This window comes from Vitis riparia, chromosome 1 (genome assembly GCF_004353265.1).
Source record: "Vitis riparia cultivar Riparia Gloire de Montpellier isolate 1030 chromosome 1, EGFV_Vit.rip_1.0, whole genome shotgun sequence".
In the NCBI taxonomy this organism is placed as follows: Eukaryota; Viridiplantae; Streptophyta; class Magnoliopsida; order Vitales; family Vitaceae; genus Vitis; species Vitis riparia.
Window position 1 is genome coordinate 7,592,028 of NC_048431.1, and position 16,891 is coordinate 7,608,918.

Consider the following 16,891-nt stretch of genomic DNA (forward strand, 5'->3'; position numbering starts at 1 on the left):
GTTATCCATGGAAAATTCAAGGAAAAAAAAAAAGAATTCATTTTCTTTTGTTTGATTAATCACAAAAAAAAAGTCAAGGAAAAATGAAAGGAAAATAAAATCTACAATTGTCTTAGATGATTATCAATTTGTTGAATAATAAAATAAATTAATCCAATAAAAAAACTGTTGAAAAACGTGAATTTTTCGATATAAAACATTGCTTATAAAAAGTCTCTACTATTATTTTTTTTTTATTAATAATTATAAGATTTATGTATAAAATTTTCCTCATGCAATACAAATAAAATATATGAGTAATAACTATTTTTTATTTTCAAGTGAACATTTATAGCTAATAAAAAGCTCTTAAAAAAATTCAAAAGGATTTTCGAAATCAAAATTTAGAAATAAAATATGTTCATATAATGTAAAAATAAAAAACTACTATATAAAATTTAAATTCAAAATTAAAAAGGATTTTCTAAATCTAAATTTGTAAAAATAAAAAGATACAATATAAAATATTTTTTATTTGTAAAAATAAAAAATAGTAACTTTTTATTTTTATCTTACATTCGGCCAAAACTCATTAAGGAGCTCCTTCAAAATCTCCAAATTTCCCCCTCTAGCAGTAGCATGAACAACTCTATTTATCATCTCCCACTTAAAAACAGAAGAGATCTCCCTAATTTGCTCATCCATCTCTCCACCTTTGTCGGTGGAGAACCTTGGGGAGACTACAAAATAAAAAACAAGCCTAAAAACCTCACAATTCTTTCTCCTGGTAGCAGTATAAAGTATATCAATGACACCATATTCTCCTTCTCCAAAAACAAGAAGAAGGTCTCTTTAGAACAACTCCTATCAGAGTTGTGCTACATATATCAGTATCAAGAACTCTTATCTCTAGTTGGTAATCCTGCACTAGAAAGGATGTTATAATAAATTGCTCAATGTTTTGAATGAGCTAAGATGATATGGAGGCTGCCATTATAGTGCACTGCCCTCTGAATAACCACTCATTTATCTGCAATGAAACATGCAGAATTCATACATATATCCTATGATTAATGTAGAGATACATGAGCAAAAATGACTAGATAAAAATGTAAAAACAAGTATCAAAACTAAGGTAAAAGTAGTTGCAAATTTGCTTATCCTTAAGTTGGTTTACACAACTTCTAACAACAGCCAACCATTGAAATTAGCGAACTATACAGAGTGCCACTCCACAACCCCATGATGTTATCTATACAAAACATATCACCTTAAGCAATTGAGGTAATCAAACTAAACTCTGTGCTCTGTTCGATAGCTGCAAAAACGTAGATAATCAGAGAAATCAATGAAAGAAAAAGTCCAGAATTTGAAATTCAATTTGTAAATTAGAAAACTCAAGAAACAACAAGCTGGTAACATTTCTAATCAGGAGAGTAGAAACTGATATTTCTAACAATCCAATGTTAAACCTTCCAAAAATTGATGCCACCAACAATGATACAAAAAAATAACCAAGCACTCAGAGGCAACAACAACATACATATATGCAATATACAACTGCAAACTCATTCTCCCAACCAAATGATGAAAAAATCATCAGCCAATAAACAATAACAAAACATCAAGGGTAAAAATCAGATCAAATCCAGAAAGCAACAAACCAAGAAAGTTTAGAAAAATTATGGCAAAATTTAAGAAACGGGAAAAGCGAAAGCAACCTAGAAACCCAAACAAAGTACCTAAGAGAGAACGATTACCTTGGGTTCCGGGTTTTCACAGGATGAGGTGGATTGGTTCAATTCATACCTGATCTGAAGACATGGATCTGAATACATTCACTGGATTTGAAGAATTCATTTCATCCATGGGAACTTGATTTGAAGAACGCACTTCATCCATGGGAACTCGGATGCTTGAAAGGGTAGGTTTTCGCATTGGACGGTGATCGGAGTGATAGTGGTGACCGTTGAAAGAGTTGACGACTGTGAGAAGCCATAGCCACCGATGAAGAGGAAGTTAGAGGTGAAGCCTTGGTGAACAAGAGCCCGATAAAATCCCCTCCCTCTTTCCCTTCTTTTTTTCTCTTATTTTCCTTATTATTTTTTAAGGAAAAAAATAGGGAAAATATTACACTATTTTCTTTAATATTTTCCTTTATATTTTTTTTCCATCATATTTTCCATGCCATTCAAACTAAAGAAAACCACTTTCTTCTATATTTTTTTTTCCTTTCCTTAGCATTTTCCAGGAACCAAACATAGCCTTAGAGTCTCACTAAGGCCTTCTAGGAGTCTCACCATTGAGGGTTGCAACCTTACAATGAAAGAAAGTATAATATTATTCACCAAATTCATTTCTTTGATTTACATTGATTAGCCTATACGATTCTCTAAGAAATCTAAAGTCTACTAGGACTCTAATAACCTATTATGATTTTAATTCTAATTATAACATGCAAAGTTTATTAGGACTCTAATAACCTATCATGACTCAAATTCTAATTATATTATAACTCAACTAGCTAATTCTAATTTGATTCCAACAAATATTAATCCTAATTTAATTCCGAGTAATATTAATCCTACTTTAATTAGGACTAATACTAATTCCATTTCTTGATATATATCTTGAAGATTCATCCTCATCAATTCCCCCTGACTTGAAAAAACTCGACCTTGAGTTTTAGTGATTTTCCACGATCAATTGAAATTCCGAGCAATGCCTTCCACCCTTCCTTTCTTTGTCGTCTCTTTCCCATGGTAAGATAGGATCTTAAGATCTCTTGAACTTGTTCAATTTTATGCAAGACAAATACTGGATTTCGAAAAACTTTTTGATGTTGTACAACAAGTTGATAATTCTTGAAATAATTATGTGTCTTCAACAAGCTTGTGGAAAGTTTTTTTTCACACTCTTCTTGTAAATTGTTTTGTGGAAGAATAAGATTCTTGAATTCCCTACATTCAAAAGAAATTTCAGCAGATTCTTCATGTTTGCCACCACTTACGATAATGTTTGGCCTTGGGAAGTCAAACATTGATTCTTCTTCAACTTCTTTGAGCTCTTCTATTGGTTGATCTATGATTAGTTTCATCACCTCTTACTTTCTAGATTCATCATTGATGATTTCTTTCTATTTTCTAGTAATTTTGACTTGCTTTTTAGTAAGAATTTTTTTATGGCTCTTCTAGTTTCAAGGGTGCTAATTTTTCCTCTAGTTGCTTATGTGGTGGAATTTCCTTCATTGGACGAAGGATCTTCTTACGTCCATTGCGCACAAGTGTGTAAGTGTTCTCATATCCATCATGTTGGACCCTTTCATCAAAAAGCCATGGTCTTCCAAGCATAATATGGACAACTTTCATCGGCAAAACATTACACCATGTTGATAACTCAAAATTATTACTGAAATTAAACGTCATTAGACAACGAGAACTCACCAAAATAGATGTGTCATTTACCCATGCTATTTGATAGGGATTTGGATGATCTTCTGTCTTTAGATTAAGCTTCTCAACAAGCTCCTCTGAAGCTATATTGGAACAACTACCTCCATCAATAATCAAAGTATATAGTCTCCCTTGACAAGCAACACGAGTTTGGAAGATACTAGTACGTCGTCAATCTTCCTCTTCATTTAGCCTTGGTATGTTCACCAATGGCTGCATAAAAATGTTGTAGCCTTCAACCATGTTTGCATATGTTGCTCCACTCCTCAATTACATATGCCTTCATGCCAAAAATAGGATGGTTGCCTACACTTAAGGGTAGGTGGGCTAGGGTTTTATCCTTACTTATAATAAGAGTAAAAGAATTCAATATCTTTAAAAATGAAAAAATGAAAAAGAAAAATATTATTGTTTTTTATTTGACATAAAATAGAAATATAGATTAGAAGAAAAAGAAAAAGAAAAGTTAGAAATGAATAATACTTAATAGGAAATAAAAAAAGGAAAAAAAAACAAAAAAATTGAAATTTACACTCACTATGTGCCTATGTAAGGGTTAAGGGTATTTTAGGGATTAATGAAGAACAATATCATTCTTCTCAATTTTCAAATTTTCTTTGGGTGTTGGGTTTAATTATGTAAGATATATAGATCAGATCTTAATTTTTGGACCCAGTGCCCAAAACACAATTCTCCCTTTTTTATATAATTCGGGTGAATATAAAACTTTTTAATACGAGCCCACGAGCTACTGTGAGCCCAATTTGGCCCGAAACCTTAAAGCCCATTAATTCACCAGGAGATCATCAAAACCTAGAGCGCAAAACAGCTATAAATCCCGCAAACCCTAACCCTACTGCCGCCGCGAGAGGGAGAGAGCAGAGACATGACTACCCGTTTCAAGAAGCACCGAAAGAAGCGCGGCCACGTCAGCGCCGGCCACGGACGTATCGGCAAGCACCGGAAACATCCTGGCGGTCGCGGTAACGCCGGAGGCATGCACCACCACCGTATCCTCTTCGACAAGTACCATCCAGGGTACTTCGGAAAGGTTGGTATGCGTTACTTCCACAAGCTTCGCAACAAGTTTTTCTGCCCCATCGTCAACGTCGACAAGCTCTGGTCCCTAATTCCTCAAGAAGTCAAGGCCAAAGCCTCTCCCGAAAATGCACCAATGATCGATGTCACCCAGTTCGGTTATGTCAAGGTTTTAGGCAAGGGATTCTTGCCAGAGTCGCAGCCGATTGTGGTCAAAGCCAAGCTCATTTCCAAGGTCGCCGAGAAGAAGATTAAGGAGGCTGGTGGTGCCGTGGTCCTCACCGCCTAGGTTTGGCTACATTCCATAGTTTATAATTTTAGAAATCAGGGTTTTTGAAATTTGAATGATTTCATATCTGAACAGGTTGGCATTTCTGTTGAATCTGTATGCAGAGACTTTCTGTTAATGTCCTTTTTTGTTTTTTTTTTTTATGCGTTGGATACAATATTAAATCTTGATTATGGTATTGTGGTTTCAGTGGCTTAAGATATGGAAAATGAACTAATGATATTGCAATTTGATCTGAGAACATCTTGACTGGAATTTAGGGCTAATTAACAATAATTTTCATCTATTGAAATTATAGATGATGGGTTTGGTTGAATGTGGACTATTCTTTTGGAAATTGAATTTGCGTTTTGAGCAATGTTGCTATTGATTTGGTGATTTGCTGCCCTTTTAGCTGGAGAGTTTTGTTCTCGTTGATATGTTCTTCCTAGAGCTTCTCTCTAGGAAATAAATCTTTCCAGAGGTGCCTACTAATGCTATTGGTGAAATCTAATACCTTTGTTTACTGTACGGCTTATTTTGTTTCCTTTCTTCGAGTAAAGGTCATGCATCTGGAAAATGGAACTCATGTTTCAGTTGGGCCTTTAAATGAAATTGACATATAAAATACTTAATTTTATCTGATGAGCTAGTAACTTGAGATACTGTGGCTGGCACCTTTTAACTAGAATAGGCTAATCTCTCCAAAAACTGCTTATCTGGAATTAGTCCATCCCTGAAAAAATATCGATAAGAATCTATTTCACAGTAAGAACTGTATTGGTGGCATAAAAGTTTGAGTTGCGATTAAAATTGTTGCTGATAAATGATTTCCTGGTAATTTCTCCCTTGATATGATTCTCTCTGGCATCCATATCCCCTTCCTTTTCTTATTCTGTCTTCAGCAATTGAAGCCTGCATATATCATCAGATTAAGCCTCTAGTAATTCCATCTTTGGAAGTATATGTGATTTTTGAAAAAAATCTGAGTTGTATTTTGGTTTGAGTCCTTAGGTTGATGGTGGAAGTGAAATGTCCCCATGTGATACTAGAATTTTCTGTGGATGATTATTATGGGAACCACTGCTTGTATATGCCATGTGGTGGTTACTGCTTTATTCTAGTTGGTTTTATAAAACCATCCCGGAGAGCACATTTGTTTGTATACTGTCCTTGATGGCATTTCACACCAGGTCCCTGAAAATTATCCATGTAGATGGAGCTGTTACTGTAACAAGCATTTGTAAATATGTTTCTGGCTATTAGGTTATTTCAAGGTTTTTGGCAAGGGAGTCTTGCAATAGTCGTAGCCAATTGTGGTCAAGGAGAAAGGTCATTTCCAATATAGAAGAAGATTAAGGAGGGCGGTGGTGCCGTGGTCTTGATAATTTTATAATTATCAGTTTATTAACTACATTCGTTAGTTTATAATTTCATAAATTAAGGTTTTGAAATTTTAACCTAGTGTGTAAACACAACAATGAATCGTGGTGAACCCTCGGATGACCTATCCAAGATTAGTGGGGAGATCCTCAGTAGTGGTGACCCTTTCACTCTTCCATGGATTGATACATGTACCAAATGCTCATATGGGAAAGTTGACTCTTGGGTCTGGAACTTGGGGGGTTGCTCTGAGAAATCCTTTCTTTCTTGTCCACTTAGGGGGGTGAAGACACCTGTGTGGATTATAGGTGACGGTTACAAGAGTGGCAAGGAAGTACCTGATGACATTCAGGGATGGATGTAGATCCTTTGGGCAAGGATAATCATTTTGGTCTTGGGAGAGATGGTGACCATTCTCAAGAACCAAAAAGACTGAGCTGAGGGAAACCCTATCAGTTTTATAACAATGGTGGGAGGGCCCTTGATCTATCAATAGAGGGAACAAAAAATGGGCTTCGCTCTCCTTTATAATATGAAGACAGAAATAAGGGTTGAAGTTTAGATCGCTCATAGTGGTTTTGCCTATAGAAAGGATCATGAAAGAGGAGATCAGAATGGTACCCTAATCCATTTATGATCCTGAGTTTCCAAACACAGTGCACTTCCACTCGGGTTGAGGCTGCCACTCGGCCCTAAGATGGATCAAATAACAGTGGGGAACATCTTGCAGGTTATTGGAATTCGACTGAAGCATTTTCACACCATCGGTTGACATTAACTCATCCTAATCTTTAAGGAAGAGATTGATGATCCCCAGTTCTTTTACTCCATTCATATAGTCTTTTCCATCGGATGACTTGTAGGAGGTGAGAAGGGTCCTTACTCTGTCGCACACAATGTGCTACCATTGGCCCCTACCAAGCAACATCTACCTACACAAGCTCGATTAGGAGATAGGGAGGATTCAATGAAAGTACAAAATTCTGATTATTTGGAAAATTAGATCAGTCCTATTAAGGGCAAATCGCAAGAAAACTCTGGAGAAGAAGCAAGCTTTAAGGCTCCCCAAGACAATAGACCCATCATTGTGGGTTTTGGGGGTTTCCAATGCAAAGCGGCCTTTCATTCCCTTGTTTCATTGTGGCATACTTCCCCCCCCCCACACACACACACCACACAAGTACCCCTCAGGTCAGGGGGATCAAAAAACGCCTTTTGTTTTCCCCTCTTTGTTGGCCCTTGCCACCTTCCTTTACAAGCCCTCAAGCCTCCTTTGCATTGCCTTCCCCAAAGGCTGAATTCTATTGTAGGGAATGCTGTAATAAGAATTGGGCCATGAGAGACCTTATTAAGTATAGCAAAAGAATAAGCCTGCTGATAGAGCTAGGTTATTAGGTTACAGATGCTTGGCCTATAAGCCCCCCCAAAAACCCATCACTTGAGGATTTGTTATGCATGATTTGTCAATGACTTGCTACTGGGACTCGTGGGTGCTGTAGAGCTTCTTATAGAAATACTAAAATGTGTTGCCCACTTTCTACAATCCGGCCTGAATCTTTGGGTAGGCTTTGCAGGATCAACAACAATAGCCAGATGGAGTATGGTAGAATTCTCCAATACGGCCATTTGGGAAGTCCCTTTGAGGATGACTCCCGTGCAATTCTTGCAAGAGCTGGAGAAGCATTAAACGGGTAATGCTGCACATCCATATAACTGCTTGCCACCTACGCTCCGCCATCCATTCCAAGTTAAGTACCTAGGTGATATTATCCCGATCAAACAGAAGACAGAGGGGATGAGTGGAACAGGAGTCTACTGGATGTGGTTCAACTAGCAGAGACTCTTGGAAAAGCTGGTTGGAAAAGTTGGAGTAATAATGTCTAAACTGGTTGACATGTCAAATCTGTATGTGGAGAGTTTCCGTCAATGCTTTTTTTTTTTTCTTTCATTGGATACAATGTTGAATCTTGATTGTAGTTGTGTGGTTTCAGTGGCTTAAGGTATGGAAAGTGAGAAGAAGTTGGTGATCTTGGCCCCAGTGTTAAAAATAATGGTTTTTTATTTTATTTTTATTTTTTAATAGGGAGATTATGCTAGAAACAATCGGATTCGTGATGCAGAAATGTGATGACATCTTGACTGGAATTTAGGGCTAATTAACAATAGATTTTCATCTATTGAAATGATAGATGATGGAGTTTGTTGAATGGAGACTTTTTTTGGGAAATTGATGAAGTGATGCTTTTGATTTGGAGATTTGCTTACTTATGGCCATCTGCGTTTGCATAATATTCATCTCTTTTTGGCCCAAAAAGTAGTCTGTGACACCAATTCAGTGATAGCTTCAACGCTTTACAGCTGGAGCTTTTAGTTTTTGTGTTGTGTAGAGGCTTAATTGAAGATAATGATTTTCCCCTGATGTAGGCTTGCCCAAAGTGTTGGAAAGTTGTGCCTCCTTATTGCCGTCTAGTGTCGTTTTCCTGTGCAGCTGGGAGTCGGATGCAACACTAATTTTGTTCCCAATGTGATTGCATTCGCAGTCTTGTATGTTCCCCGGCTTTACATGATAACATGCTATAGTGCCCATTTCGGAGAGTAATTAACGTGACCAAAGGCCCAAAATAAAAAATAATTCCCATAAAATAACCATGATCAGAAATATCTCAAGTTACCCTTTCTATTTTTTGTATGAACTTGTTTGTGTTATTAAATGCATTTTATATTTTTGCTCAAGATTGTTCTTGTGCGTTCCACATCGGCGATTCGACGTTCACCAGCACAGCGATAATTTCGACGAAATATCTTGAAATTTTAATTTTTAATTTTTTCTATTTTACGGACTGCGAACTATCAATACAAAAAGCATGGGAGAAATCTACTGCCAAGAAATTGGTAGAGAGAAATATCGGTAACAGCATTGATTGAATCTGACAATATATAGCACGATATTAGAGAAAAATCACCCATTAATTGATGGTTTTTTGGACCTTTTGCCCATGCTCTCCGACATTAACATTAAAGATCCAAGGATTAGAGAGAGAAAAATCGGTAACAGCATTGATTGAATCTGACAATATATAGCAAGATATTAGAGAAAAATCACCAATTAATTGATGGTTTTTTGGACCTTTTTTCCATGCTCTCTGACATTAACATTAAAGATCCAAGGACTAGATTTTGAAGTTGAGATCTGGCTTTGGTTTGCGCCATGTGTTTTAAAGTGCACCAATGGAATATTGAAGATCTCAGAGCTAGAATTGAATCTTGGTGATCCATTGGCTCTGAAGGGTTTGCAACGGATATATATATATATATATATATATTACAACTATACGATTTCATCAAATGGTTATTTGACCTTCCAACCAATTTGATCCAAAGTTTTTATTTCTATTGGACACTTACTCTAAAAAATTACATAAAAAATATTAAAAAGAATAAAAATTGTGATTTTTAAATGGTTGGGGCTCATTTCAGATTGAAGAATCATTAGAAATTGCAAAATTCAAATTGGGGGAATCATTAGAAATTGTGATTTTGAAGTGATGTATGGCTTGCCTCTTAACTCCCACAAGAAGCTACCAAAAATTCAATACAAATTCAAAATTGATTTTCTATAGCTTTACCAATTTTGATTCTCTACTAGATTTTTGCTTTAACTCATCTTCCAATAATTTCATCATCTCCAATCATTTGCATCAACTTTGCCTCTCATGTCTCATGCCCATTAATTGAAGATGGGGTTTTTATTTATATTTTTTTCCTCTCTTTTCTTTCAAAATTAAATTTAGATATTAGCATAAAACTAAGGTTTTAACATCAATTCAAGTTAATTTGAGTGATATAAACCTTTATATTGCATAGTTCATATCACATATATGTCATTATAACACATATTTTAGCTTTAATAAGATGACTTACCAAAAAAAATTTCCCTTTTTTTTTTTATAAAAGATTTGTGCCAATTCAATAGATTTCTTTTATGCTTAAAAGAGAGAAAATAAGTTGGCATAGGATACCAACTTTAGGATAATGAAGAAGAAAATGACCGATCCATTCTTCCTCAATTTTGCACATGTAGCATGTACTCTTTTTCAAACCTAATCAATAGTAAAGGTTTGATCTCAAGTTGCTTTCTATGCAAAGATTCCCACCTTTATATATCCTCAATTTTGCACATGTAGCATCATGTATTTTTTTTTCTATGCTAATCAATCATAAAAGTTTAATCTCAAGTTGCTTTCTATGCAAAGATTCCCACCTTTATATATATATATATATATATATATTATTTTATTATTTTTTAGAGTTTTTCTTAATACTTTAATGGATTTCGATCAACTTTCATTTTATTGATATTTTTTTATCAAAACTTTTGTTTGAAGTTTTCAATATTTCAACTCCAATTACTCATATTTACATTATTTCCAGTAGTTTAATCATTGAATGCACTTATTTTCTAATATTTTTATCCTTGAATGCACTCATCTTCTTGGTTTTATTTTATTTTTTAAACAAAAAATTATTTAATTTTTTTTTTTTTTTAAAGTTTAGAAATTGTCATTTTTAGATAAACATTAGAATTATAAATTTTTATCTTTTATTAAGATATTATATCTTACCATACATATTATAAATACTTTAAAAAAATATAAAATATAATTATTGAATTATTCTTTGTTTTAATGAATATAAAATATGATATAACTTTAATTTGTCAAAAAATTAAATATTTCTATGGCTTTATTATTATTATTATTATTATTGTTATTTCTGAAATTTATTGTACTTGTAATATTTTGTTTTTATTTAAAAACAAGTCCTAATAATATAGGTTACCTTAAAAATAACTTAACAATTCAACCATCTTGCCCATTAAAATTTGAAAAAATAAAAAATGGAGAGATAAACACTCACAATTTGAACTAATGTTGGAGTTTCTAAATGCAACTTCTAAATTGAAATTAAAGCCACAATTTCTATGTCACTTTTAAATCTTTCTAAATTTGAATTCAAGTTGTAGCTTCTAAATTCAATTTTGTAATTTCAGTTGGAGTAAAAGTAGATTTGTAAATTGAATCACAAAACAGAGGGAAAAATAGAGCTTTCAAAAGAGCATTGTTTTAGACTAATCTGACAAAAACTTGTTATATTCCTGCAAAAATATGGATGAGAATCGTTTCGCGTTGAGAACTGTATCGCCAGCAATGTTATTCATACAAATTTGAGTTGTGATTAAACAATTTGCTGATAAATGACTCCCTTCCTGCTTGATTTCCTGGTAGTTCATCCCTCCACATCATTCTCTCTGCCAGCTTCATTCCCTCCCCATTTTTTTATTCTGTCTCCAGCAATTGAAGCCTGCATTTACCATCAGATTAAAGCTCTAGTAAATCCATCTTTGGAAGTAGAAGTGATAAACTGAGAGTGAAAGTGAAATTTGGCCATGGATGAGTATGAGCACCAATGCTTGTGTATGCTGTGTGGTGGTTACCTCTTTATTCCAGTTGGTTCTATAAACCATCCCGAAGAGTACACATGTTTGGACAACCGTCCCTGAAAGCATCCCACACCAGATCCCCTGAAATTCATAAATGCATCAAAACTACATGGCCAGAGACATGAAAACCTTTTTACTGCTGATCCATGATTAGTAAATTATATGAAAAGAACTTTCCCTTCCACGGGGATTAACATAGTGCAAGTTACCTTGACACCCAGGCCGACCTTGTAGCCCAGTACGAGACCCAGAGGAACCCCAAATAGGTAGTAGCATGCAACGTTCACCCAAGCAACAAAAGCTTGCCATCCTGCTCCAATGGCCACCCCTGTACAAGTAAAATCACTCCATGATCAGACTGTCCCGTTAATCGGACCACGGCAAATAGCAACAAAACAAGAAAGAAAGAGTAAATACCAGAGAGAACGGGCTGAACATTGTTGATGACAATGCAGAAGGCTAACAAGGGTGTGAGCTCATCAACGAGCTCTTCCACTTCTTCACTGTCTGAAAACAAGGCGGGATACTGCTTCCGGAAGATGATTAGTATGGCCGAGAGGACAAGACCGATTAAAAATGAAGTTATCACCACCACCACTACTGCGAATTTTGCTGTTCTTGGATGTGTTGCCCCCAGTTCATTTGACACCCTTACACTGTACATATCAAATAGGCTTTGTAAGGATTTTGTCTTGTTTATTTTGCAAATAGTAAATACACACTGGTAAAGCTGTTTCTGCAACAAACCTTATAGCGGCGTTGCATCCTAGTGCCACCATCACTGTCCAGCCCAATATGTTCATACTGTAAGTTCGTATTTGGTAAGATAAAACATTCAGCAACTGATGATTTTATTAATCATAATAACCATTAATTAGTGATAATGACAAACAAGAACCAAGTGAATTCATGGATGTATAAATGATCATGCTTCTTCAATCTTGAACTTAGGGAATGAGATTGTGGACCACGACCTCAACCTACCTCTTAGTCTTGTCATCCCTTTCTTGGTTGACGAGGCCTCATAAGAATTTGTGGATCAACGATGATGGTGCTTTATTTCTATCTTAACCGATCAAAATCCAGGACCACATTCTTGACTTTGCTATTCAAAGGATACCAGCTCTCCAGCTGTCTGTTTCTGCTACTATCATCCAGTGGCATAGATTCTCTCTTTTACCCATTATTCAATAGAGAGAATAAAAAAAAAAAGTAAAATTAATAAATTATTATTATTATTTTATTTTTAAAATTTATTTTATATAAATATTAAATAACTTAAAAATACATAAATTTTAAATTCATTTCAATTATATTTGATTTGATTTTCCATTATTAATGATAAATTAAATATGAAAAAAATCATTTTTCTTATTTAAAAATAAAATTAAAAAAATACAAAATAAAGAAACAATGGAGAAAAATAAAAAATGAATTTAAAATTATTAGACTGATTTACTTTCTTTTAATTTTTTTCCCTTTTTACAAATTTCCTGAATTAAACATATCATTAATTTTTAAAAACTGTGTGACATGGCATAATCGAGCAGTTTGAAAATTTCAAATGGCACGTGGAGGTGCGTGAAATAATAAAATTGTCCTGTTCTGAAACTGTGAACGGCCAGCAGCAGAATCAGGACCCATGTGGCAGAGTGACATCCCTAAACGGTATACGTCCATCCTATACGTACGCACTCGACCTATCCCAATTGTATACGAAGTCGTATTTGTCTTTTATTTATTAGGTCACCGGTTTGATTAAATAATAAATACCGTAATTAAAATGATAATATTTCTAAATGTGAAAGGAGAGCTCACCAAATGGACAAAGCATCCACCGAGATTTCTGCGTTCTTCAGGTATCCAGCAAACAAAATTAATGCCATGAAGTACCACACTTCTAAACTGCATGGTTTTAAATATTGTAAGATCGAATCAAAATAAATGACTATCAGAATCGAGGCATTAAGGTTCTCTATGTAGTATGCTAGAAAAGGGGTTTTGTTCTCATTTATTGTAATTTATCATATTTTATTCACAAAAGGTAATTTTTGATCCAAAATATATATTCCTTGTCTGTTAACTTGACTAAGGAAAATGGAAAAAATAAATATTTTACAAAGGTTTTATTTGAATTAAATGTAATAGGAGTTTTTATGTTTAATAAAATTAGGCAATAGCTCTATTTTCACTATGGAAATAGTTTTTTATATTTAATAAAAAATTTATAATATTATAAAACTTACCACTTAAAAAAATAAAAAGGAAGCTATCTAAAATGTAGGGCGAAGAAAAGGGAGCGTGGAAGGGTAGAGAACTCACCATAGCATGACGGCGGAAGCGAGAGATAACCTCACGAATCCCCATAGACTCTGAAAAGCCTTCCAGGAAAACCCAGTCCATGCACGGCCACATGTCCCACTGAAAATGTATAAGAGCTGAGCCACGTCGATTAAAACCCATGAGGCGTTAAGCACCACCGCTGCACCCACTAGACCCCACTGTAGCTTTAGCATCAACAGCCAGCTAAACACGGTGTGCAGCACTAGCACCACCGCCGCTATAACCGCCATCACCATGATCTTGCTCTGAGCCTGCAGGAACTTGGCCAGCGGAAAATTCACGGCGTAAGCGAACAGCTGAGGAAGCATCCACACTGCAAACATCCCTGCTTCTTTCGAGATCGCCTCCGTCTGACCGATTAGTTTTAGCAACCGTGCGGAGAAGATGTACAGGAAACTCAGGAGCACGGCCGTCGATGTAAGGATAACCCAAGATCTCTGCATGTACACCCCCAGCATATCCAGCTGTCCTGCTCCGAACGCTTGCCCGCATAGCGTCTCCAGCGCACTCCCCATTCCCAGCTGTACCCAATCAATTTCGTATCTTCATTTTTAAATCAGAGAATATCCAAAATGGAAAAGGGGACTCAGAAATTAACGTTGTACCATGACGCCGAAGGAGAACCCGGCGATGACGGAGTTCTCGACGGAGACGGCGGCGAGCTCTAAGGTTCCGACATGACCGGCGAAGACTTGAGTGATGGCGCCGAGGGAGTACTGGCATAAGGATGTGAAGATGGCAGGGCCGGCCAGGTACCAGAGCTTCTTCGATTCGACGATGAACTCCTTGTAGAAATCACGGACCCCGTTGATGGGACCGATGTCACTTTCATCGGCGTTGAAGGTCGCTAGCAACGAGTTGGCTGCCGTTCGATTTGGAGTTTCATCCTCTTGTCTAGCGGAGAGAAGTGGCTGCTTACCATTTTCCATGATGTTGAGGGACTCAGAAAAATGTGGGTCTTATTGCCTCGCCGACTGCATGCCCTTCATATAGTCCACCCTCCCACTTCCGTGTTGCCGTCATTATCGGCAATTGTGACACCACCTTCTAACACCCAATCACGGTTTGCCACGTTTTTCTAAATTGATGTTGATTCCTCTTGTCTGAAAATTAATGCTACCAATGTTTGACCTTCACTCTAAATATCACTAAGGCTTCTTATTTACTACATTATTCATTTTGGGTCTAATTTGGAGTCAGACGTGAGTTGTACTTGTACTTTTTTAAGCCTCAATGCATTTTTAGAAGGTTTAGAATTAATTGGCAGATTATGTAATTAAGGTAATTAATGATTAAATGGTATTTTCTATAAATGAGAAATATTACTCTCTTTTTCCCAAATTGAAAAAAAATATTTTCTAATTTTATGATCCGAGTAAATGGACTTATGGACCCTTCCTATTAAATAAGGATTTATTCAAGGTAATTAAGACACTTGCAGTGCCATATTTTCATGGCCTCATTGGATTTTCACAATAGTAAGATAAAAAAATTGTTCTTAATTTCTTTTATTTAATTTTGTTATTAAAAAATATAATAAAAAACATTAAATTCAAAATTTATTTATTTTAAATTTTAATTTTCTATTTAAATATGAAAAAAAATTAATATCCAACCATAAACAAATAGGCTTATTTGTCTACCTAACCATTTTTTTATTGGATTTATTACAATAAATAACTTACTAAACTATTAACCCTTATTTCAAAGAAGTCATTCAAATTTTTAAAAGAATTAATTCATACCTTTAAATTATAGAAAAAATGATATATTAAAATTTTCTTTTTTCTTACTCTTGGAATCGACTTTTTTCTTCCTCTAAATTATAAAAAGAAGGATATATTAAAATTTTGTCTGGTGAGGAACAAAAGTAACTCACTTCTCTCTTTATTTATTTTTTTTTTTAAAAAAACAAAACAAAGAAATACATAATATCTCTGAATTGAAAATTTAAAAATAGGTATATATAAGGAAAATCTAATGAAAGCCTCAAGAAAAACAGATGCACTAGAAGGAAAGGTTTTGTATATGGTAATCTTTCATCTTTTTTCTTTTTGTTAAGAAAACTTTTTGACCCCTATAGAAATTATATAAGATTTTTCTGTCATTTTTCATATTAATTTCCTATCTATTTTCATTTGCTTTTAGAGTAACAAAATGTTTGAATTCTCTAAAGTGAATCAAATAATATTTTTTCTAAAATATGTTTTGATTTGTTCGTCCGATTATAAGATAAGTTGAAAATATCTTATGACTTACTTATTGTTTTACAAGTGATTTTTTTTTTTTAATTTATTACTGTCTTAAAACTTTAGTTATTAATCACCTTAGTCAATAAAGGTTAAGTTGTTGACGTTCGTTGTCCTTGGTGGGGGCAATGATGTTATTAACTTTTGGTATATCATTAATTAGAAATTGTTCCATCCACTAGTAAGAGGAGCAATTGAGACTACTTGCGTAGTTCAAGCCCCAGTATTTAGACACGTGTTATTATGAGTGGATCAAAGTAAAAATGTTTGTTTATGAAATTTTTTTGAATATGAATCGAGTTTACAAAATATATTAGTTGGTTTTATTTTTAAATTGAAAATGCTTGATTGTTCAAACAAAATGAATTTAATTATTGAAATAAAAAAGCTTACTTGTTAATTAACTTTCATAAAGAAAAAAAATGATATCTCTAGATTTTGTACTATACCTTATCCTTCTTATTGAATTATTTTTTCTTAATAAACTATTAGACTCATTCTTTTTTATTATTTTCCTTTTTAGGTACAAGTGAGATCGGTGAGAAGAGCTCGAGATAGAAAGGGTGTTTATGTTAGAAACTACTATAAATTAATTATTTAGGATTATTGACTTAAGATTCAATTTCAATTGTGATTTGCAGATTTTTCTTTAATCGAATTGTTAGTTAATGACATTTAT

General features: G+C 34.5%; 2 protein-coding genes across 2 annotated transcripts; one reads left to right on the top strand and one right to left on the bottom strand.

Moving 5' to 3' along the window:
* Nucleotides 1–4,283: 4,283 nt before the first annotated feature.
* LOC117925462 (60S ribosomal protein L27a-3) lies at nucleotides 4,284–4,999 on the top strand. The gene has a single exon (XM_034844477.1). The coding sequence runs from the start codon at nucleotides 4,318–4,320 to the stop codon at nucleotides 4,756–4,758; it is 441 nt and encodes a 146-aa protein (XP_034700368.1). The 5' UTR covers nucleotides 4,284–4,317; the 3' UTR covers nucleotides 4,759–4,999.
* Nucleotides 5,000–11,209: 6,210 nt separating this feature from the next.
* On the bottom strand, nucleotides 11,210–14,923 carry LOC117922680 (protein DETOXIFICATION 29). The gene is made up of 8 exons (XM_034840859.1): nucleotides 14,569–14,923; nucleotides 13,943–14,484; nucleotides 13,439–13,525; nucleotides 12,368–12,424; nucleotides 12,038–12,276; nucleotides 11,830–11,948; nucleotides 11,615–11,701; nucleotides 11,210–11,481 (listed from the first exon to the last, which is right to left on the bottom strand). The coding sequence occupies exons 1-8, from the start codon at nucleotides 14,890–14,892 to the stop codon at nucleotides 11,407–11,409; spliced, it is 1,530 nt and encodes a 509-aa protein (XP_034696750.1). The 5' UTR covers nucleotides 14,893–14,923; the 3' UTR covers nucleotides 11,210–11,406.
* Nucleotides 14,924–16,891: the final 1,968 nt, after the last annotated feature.

Excerpts from the sequence above, each read along its gene's own strand:
- LOC117925462 (XM_034844477.1), top strand. The coding sequence starts at position 4,318 with ATGACTACCCGTTTCAAGAAGCACCGAAAGAAGCGCGGCCACGTCAGC.
- LOC117922680 (XM_034840859.1), bottom strand. The coding sequence starts at position 14,892 with ATGGAAAATGGTAAGCAGCCACTTCTCTCCGCTAGACAAGAGGATGAA. Across the intron at positions 11,949-12,037 it reads TGTTCAGCCCGTTCTCTCTG|GGGTGGCCATTGGAGCAGGA; the intron begins GTATTTACTCTT and ends TTACTTGTACAG. Across the intron at positions 11,702-11,829 it reads AGGTCGGCCTGGGTGTCAAG|GGGATCTGGTGTGGGATGCT; the intron begins GTAACTTGCACT and ends TATGAATTTCAG.